Raw genomic sequence first — 6,170 nt, 5'->3', positions numbered from 1 at the left:
AGACGGTTGGGGCTCTGGGGAAGCAGAGCTCCAGGACACATTGGTGGTCTTTGTTTTTATAACTACAAATTATAAAGAATATATAATAGCAGGGGAAATGTCTGGCATATTTTTGGCAGGGAGATGCATAGTGGCAATGCACAGGACATGCACGCAAGAAGTACCAGGATTTTAAAATTTCTATTTCTTGGTTTTTCCATGGGGGGAGGGGGTAAATGGTTTGCTAACACACGAGTAGAGTTTCTTATGTGCAGAATCGTTCTCCTCTGCAGAATACTCTCACCCCTAAATTAGGATCCTGTCTATTATGATACATCTATACCCCTAAGACCATATTCACTGTCGCCTTTCCCAGAGATCTTTTTGAATAAGTGTTTTTTTTGTTTCCTTTGGGTAAATCTCCAGAAAAGAGATTGTAGTGGTGATAACATTTCTTTGTTACAGAGGGCCCATTTCTAGTATTCTGAGAAATTCCCAGGCTGTTTTCTAAAGGATTAGATAATTTTACCTTTCCACCTATAGTGCAGAAGTGTCATTTTTTTCTCTGCATCCTCTCAAACATTTGTATTGTTGTTCCTGTCCTTTTTAAAAAATATATATATATATATTTATTATTGGATAGAGACAGAGAAATTGAAAGGGAGGACAAAGAGAGAGAGACCTGCAACCCTGCTTCACTACTTGTGAAGCTTTCCCTCTGCAGGTAGAAACCAGGGGCTTGAACCTGGGTCTTTGAACACTGCAATGTGTGCACTTAGCCATATACACCACATGCCCCATTTCTGTACATTTTAATGTATGACATTCTCGCAGGTGTAAAATGGTATCTAACTGTTGTCTTTATTTGCATTTTTCTGATAACCAGTGACTTTCAGAACTCTCTCATATGTCTGTTGATCCTCTGAATATCTTCATCAGTGAATATTCTCTCCATATCCTCACCCCATTTTCTTACTGGAGTCGTTTGTTTTTCAGTTGTAAATTTTGCTTAGTTCTTTGTGTATTTTCGTTATTAGTTTTTTTTTTTTCTCTGATGTATGTTGCATAAAGATCTTCTGCCATTCTGTAGGGTGTCTTCAGGTTTTGGTGTTAGTTCCCTTTGCTGTACAGAATCTTTTCAATTTAATGTAATCCTATTGATTTATTTTTTATTTTGTTTTCTTTGCTGTTGGGCTTGAGTCTTTGAAGACATTTCTGGAACATAGATCAGGAAGTGTTCTGCCAATGTTTTCTTCTATGTATTTGATAACTTCTGGTCTAATGTCCATGTATTTTATCCACTTAGAGTTGACTTTTGTGTGTGGTGAAATGTGGTGGTCCAGTTTAATTCTTTTACACATTTCAGCCCAATTTTCTCTCTTCAATTAATGTTTTGGTCTCTCTTGTCAAAAATTAGATGTCTGGAACTGTGGGGCATTTATTTCTGGGCTTTCAGTTTCATTCCACTGGTCTGTATGACTACTTTGCTTCCAGTACTAGATGGCTTTGATTACAGTAATTTGAGGTCATGAAGTATACTTCCAGCATTATTCTTTGTTTCTCATAATTGAAATTTTGTCCATAAAGAACAAAACTATTTCTAGATATTTTGAATTTTTAGTCAGAATTCACCTTGCTTTGTACTTCCATCTCAGAACACTACATACAATTTTTGACTAGAAGTTATGAAAATACAACTCTAATTCATCTATTTTACACATGTAGCTTTCCCTACCTATCATTAATCAGTGTTGTTTTTTTTATTAGGTGATCTCATTCCTATGTGGCATTGAGAAAATATAGTAAGGTAAAAAATAGGGTGAAGCATAAATAAACCTTTAGTCTATATTTGCAGATCTGAGACAGTAGGGGAGGGCAAAAGGTAAAAAGGGAGTTTGTGAGATGTAAAATTCAACCTTATGTTTTCATGTATTCCTGTGTATTCAACCCTATCCACCAAATGTTTACAGAGTATCTGTTATTTTCCAGACACCCTTCTATATGCTGAGACTAATAGAGGTGAACAAAGCAAGGGGAAAAATTTCTTGCCCTCATGGAACTGACATGAGTGGAGGTAGGCAGAAAATAAACAACTAAATGAGTATTATCATATATATATATATATATATATATATATATATATATATATATATGTGTGTGTGTGTGTGTGTGTGTGTGTGTGTATATATATATCAGATGATGAAAAGTGTTAAAAAAAAAAAATGTTGTAAGAGATATGGACGGGGGTTCAGTCAATCAATCCTTCTGCCACCCTGTGTCCTCTCTTTCTCCATTCTGCTTCCATTTGATTAGCACATTTTATTTCCCCAAGGCAATTTTGATTGTTTATTTCATTTGATATTTCAAATAAATAAAAATGTTCCAAATTTTCGAGTTTACTACTGTGTTTGTATCAATGTGTCCTGGTGTTTCCAATAATTTTTTCCTTGTAAATTGCAGTGAAATGTATTTGATTCATATGTTTTCATAACAAATTCATTGAACTTTCTTCCTAACAATAAAATATTTTCCTAATTACTGTTACTTTATTGTGATCTGATCTTATATCTTTTAGAACTACATGGAAATTAGACAAGTCAAGAGATGACACAACAGAATTGAAAGAAATATCTAGCCTACCAAGGAACTGAATTGTATCTGAAAATTCATGTTCTTTTTTAGACATTCTTCTGGGACAGAGAACAAAACATGAATATGACTTTTGACTTCTGTAATGATCTAATTTGATTTAAACTTTTTTTTTAATTCTTCCCAACTAGATCTTATTGCTATCATTTCCTAACTTTTGCCCCTCTCTGCTCTTTTCCTAGCCTTACACTCCATCCTTTATATTTCAAAAGTTAGCTTTCTAAAAGCTAACTACAAGTGACACTCCGATGCCAATGCTTTTTGACAAGAATCTGCTTCAGCCAATGGTATATAAAAATATTTAGGGGCCAGGTGGTGGCATACCAGGTTAAGTGCACACATTACAGTGTGCAAGGACCTAGGTTCAAGCCCCTGGTCCCCACCTGCAGGGGGAAAGCTTCATGAGTGGTGAAGTAGAACTGAAGGTGTCTCTGTCTCTTTCCCACTCTGCCTCCCCCCTCTCCTCTCAATTTCTCCCCCCCCCTCTCTCTCTCTCTACCTAATAAAAATAAATTTAAAAAATATTTAAGGAAATTATCTAAATTTTTTCATAAATAATCAGGCTAGAAACAAGGAGACATAAACAAAGACAGACAGATAATGCTGGAAATACTTTATTTTTATATAGAAAAATTTCACCAAAAAAAAAAAGTCTTCAGCATTTTGTTAATTCACAAAATAAGCCACTTAGAATTAAAAAGGAAAGTGTAAACCAAGCCATAGACTTATGTTGTCTTCTTGTCTTCCCCCTGTAATGTGAACAAAGTTAGATTAAATTCTGATTAAATAAACAGGTACATATGATAACTGGATCTATTATTTTATATCAGGGAAGTGTTAAATATATAAGGAAGTCTGGGACATTAAAATAAACTATAACAATTTTTAGTTCAACAAGTTACTACTTTAGTTTTGGAGTACAATTTTGTTCAAGTGTTTTTACATTCTTATTGAATTGCACTGACTATTAAGAAAAGCATGTCATGATTGCACTTAGTATGTGTTTCACTATGGGTTGATATTTGGGGATAATCGGCATTATATTTTGTGCTGTCTAAATTTTTGTTACCTGAAGTAATTTAAACTCCCAAAGCAGCACGTGTTTTTGAAATCAGTTTCGGGCCCTGCAAATTAAAAAAAATTAAGAACCAGTAGTTAATGAAATGCTTGATAACGGTGCTAGTTGTACAATTAACTCTGCATCCTCCATAAGCCACAGGTTTACGCATTAATTAAATTCAAAGTCAAAATAGACATGTCTGGTGTCAGCGAATAAGGACAATAGAGGGGAAATAAAGCATTTCACCAGTTTTTTCCACTGCCAATCTCCAAATCCTTACCAACTATCACTCAGTATTACCCTTTCCTCTGAAGATAATCATAAAACTAAGGAGACTTTTAGAGATATTACCACTTTAAGTTAAAATTCTCTACAACTAAGTGGTTTTCATCTCAAATCAGAGGACATTAATCTTTTATATCATCTTTATCAGAAATGTTTATATCAAGTCTATCTCACCAATTTAAGTTATTTGTGATCTCTGTTCTAATCCTTGCAACCAAAAGCACAACAAATACATTGATTAGTGCACACAGAGAAGCACACAGTTTTGTTTTGTTTTTAACCAGAGCACTGTTCAGCTCTGGCTTATGGTGGTAGAGGGGATTGAACCTGGGACTTTAGAGCCTCAGGCATGAGAGTATGTTTGCATAACCATTATGCTATCTACCCTCTGCCAAGAAGCACACAGTTAGTTATACTAGCTACTGAAAAACTCAGCATTTTTAAATATTATCTGTTTGTGGATTTCATATAATAAAATACACAAACATTCTCATTATGAGTCAGTCAGAGTTGGGAAAGAGTTGAACTGAAGAATATTTTGAAAACATAGCAATGCTATATTCAAATATACCTAGTAAAACAAACAAAATCTTAGAAAAACACAGTCAATTGCACATTCTATTAAAGTTGCTAAATAATTAGATTAAGATAATTCTAATTTCCGCTCTGTTGAACAGAAGGTCATGATCATAAATGGTCTCAAGATAATTTCTCCATTATCTTGCTTGTGTATTGGATTCTCTGTAAAATCGTTTCTATATATTTTGCTTAATTGATTAATTTTATGTAAGAAGCTACATAGATTATCATTAATTATGTATACACATTATAGTCTTCTCTACTAGGAAATAAATAAAATTAATCATTCTTTTAACATACTTAAAATCTTTTAACATACTTAAAATCTGTATTTCCTAATGTTTGGTGGAAAATATCTTTTTTGTGAAAAATGTGAAATTCTTCAATCTAGACAGGTATGCTAGCTCACCAGTATAATTGGCCTGCTTTGTCATGTGCAGAACTCAGTCTTAAGTCTGGGTCCCATAGCACTGAGGGAATCTTTGGTGCTGTAGTGTCTTTCCTTCTCTTTATTATTTTTTTTGTGTGTGTGTGTTTCCCTCTCTCCTTCTATCTCTCTTTAGCCCCCTCTGCATCTCTCTACATATATATATGCTGACCTGGAGAAGTAAAATTCCAGTGATAACAAAAACCAGTTATTCAATCTATCTTAAAATGAAATTTAAATCTGACATTATTTTAAAATTATACCTGTGGGGTATTCTTTCCATTATTCATTACAGAAAAGAACTATCAGTTACTCTGAGTATGAAAATGAGCTGTACATACCTCTTCTGTAAAGCAAGCTTCATGAACTTCACCTTTGCAGCACTTGTCCATCAGAGCAGAGAAATCTGCAGTGACAGCTTCAAGTTGTTCTTCTGTTATTTGTGGTTTTTGTTTCACAAGGTTAATAAGGAACCTATGATTAAAAAACAAAAAAAAAAAACAAGATACATTTGTTATGCATTGGTTTTATTTTAAAGCCATTTAAGTAAAGAATTTTCTGTAGCAACCCTCACACTAAGCCATCAGCTCACCACTAGGCTTAGGACATATATGCCTTATCCAGTGTTTTCCTCAAAACACTGAGGCTGAAATCTAGTCGGGACTTGATCAGACTATAGATTAAACATTATTTCATGTGTCTATCATAATTATGTATAGTACAATCTCTTGTAGACTTCCTTTTTTACTTCATTCCCAATTCTCTCTTTAAAACAATTGCTTATACACAGAGATTTGCATTTTCAAACTTCTGCCACTTACAAATGTCATACTCTTATTAAACACTGAGAATATCAATCAGTCTAACTGCTCATTTAGCAAAACTTCTGCATTTAGATTAATTTTGACTGGGGAGATAGGGAAGACTTCCCAGAGGAGGTGACATTCTTACTCTACCTTGAAATATAACTTGCATTGTGATAGAAAAAAAATTATGGGAAGAGGTTTTACAAGATAAAGACCATTGCTAAAAATAATAATAATAATAATAATATTAAAATGTCTGGCCATACGGAGCACGTGAGTCCAACCGACTTGGTCACAATTGCCACTACAGACTACCTCCTACAATGCATTGAGATATGCTTTTCATTTCACAATACTCATATTCCATGGTTGAATCAAATGTTAG

At 33.9% G+C, this 6,170-nt stretch overlaps 1 protein-coding gene across 1 annotated transcript in view; it reads right to left on the bottom strand.

The window, feature by feature from the left end:
- Nucleotides 1-3,224: 3,224 nt before the first annotated feature.
- The window catches only part of AFP (alpha fetoprotein), a 28,227-nt gene continuing 25,281 nt past the window's right edge, over nucleotides 3,225-6,170 (bottom strand). The window contains exons 13-15 of the mRNA XM_060187849.1: nucleotides 5,321-5,453; nucleotides 3,698-3,752; nucleotides 3,225-3,377 (exon numbers count right to left, since the gene is read on the bottom strand). Coding sequence (XP_060043832.1) covers nucleotides 3,708-3,752; nucleotides 5,321-5,453 — 178 coding nt within the window. The 3' untranslated portion in view covers nucleotides 3,225-3,377; nucleotides 3,698-3,707. The remainder of the gene's footprint in view (nucleotides 3,378-3,697; nucleotides 3,753-5,320; nucleotides 5,454-6,170) is intronic.

Source organism: Erinaceus europaeus, chromosome 3, assembly GCF_950295315.1.
Source record: "Erinaceus europaeus chromosome 3, mEriEur2.1, whole genome shotgun sequence".
In the NCBI taxonomy this organism is placed as follows: Eukaryota; Metazoa; Chordata; class Mammalia; order Eulipotyphla; family Erinaceidae; genus Erinaceus; species Erinaceus europaeus.
The sequence above is the reverse complement of the archived record's forward strand: the minus strand, read 5'-3'. Positions and strand labels throughout refer to the sequence as shown.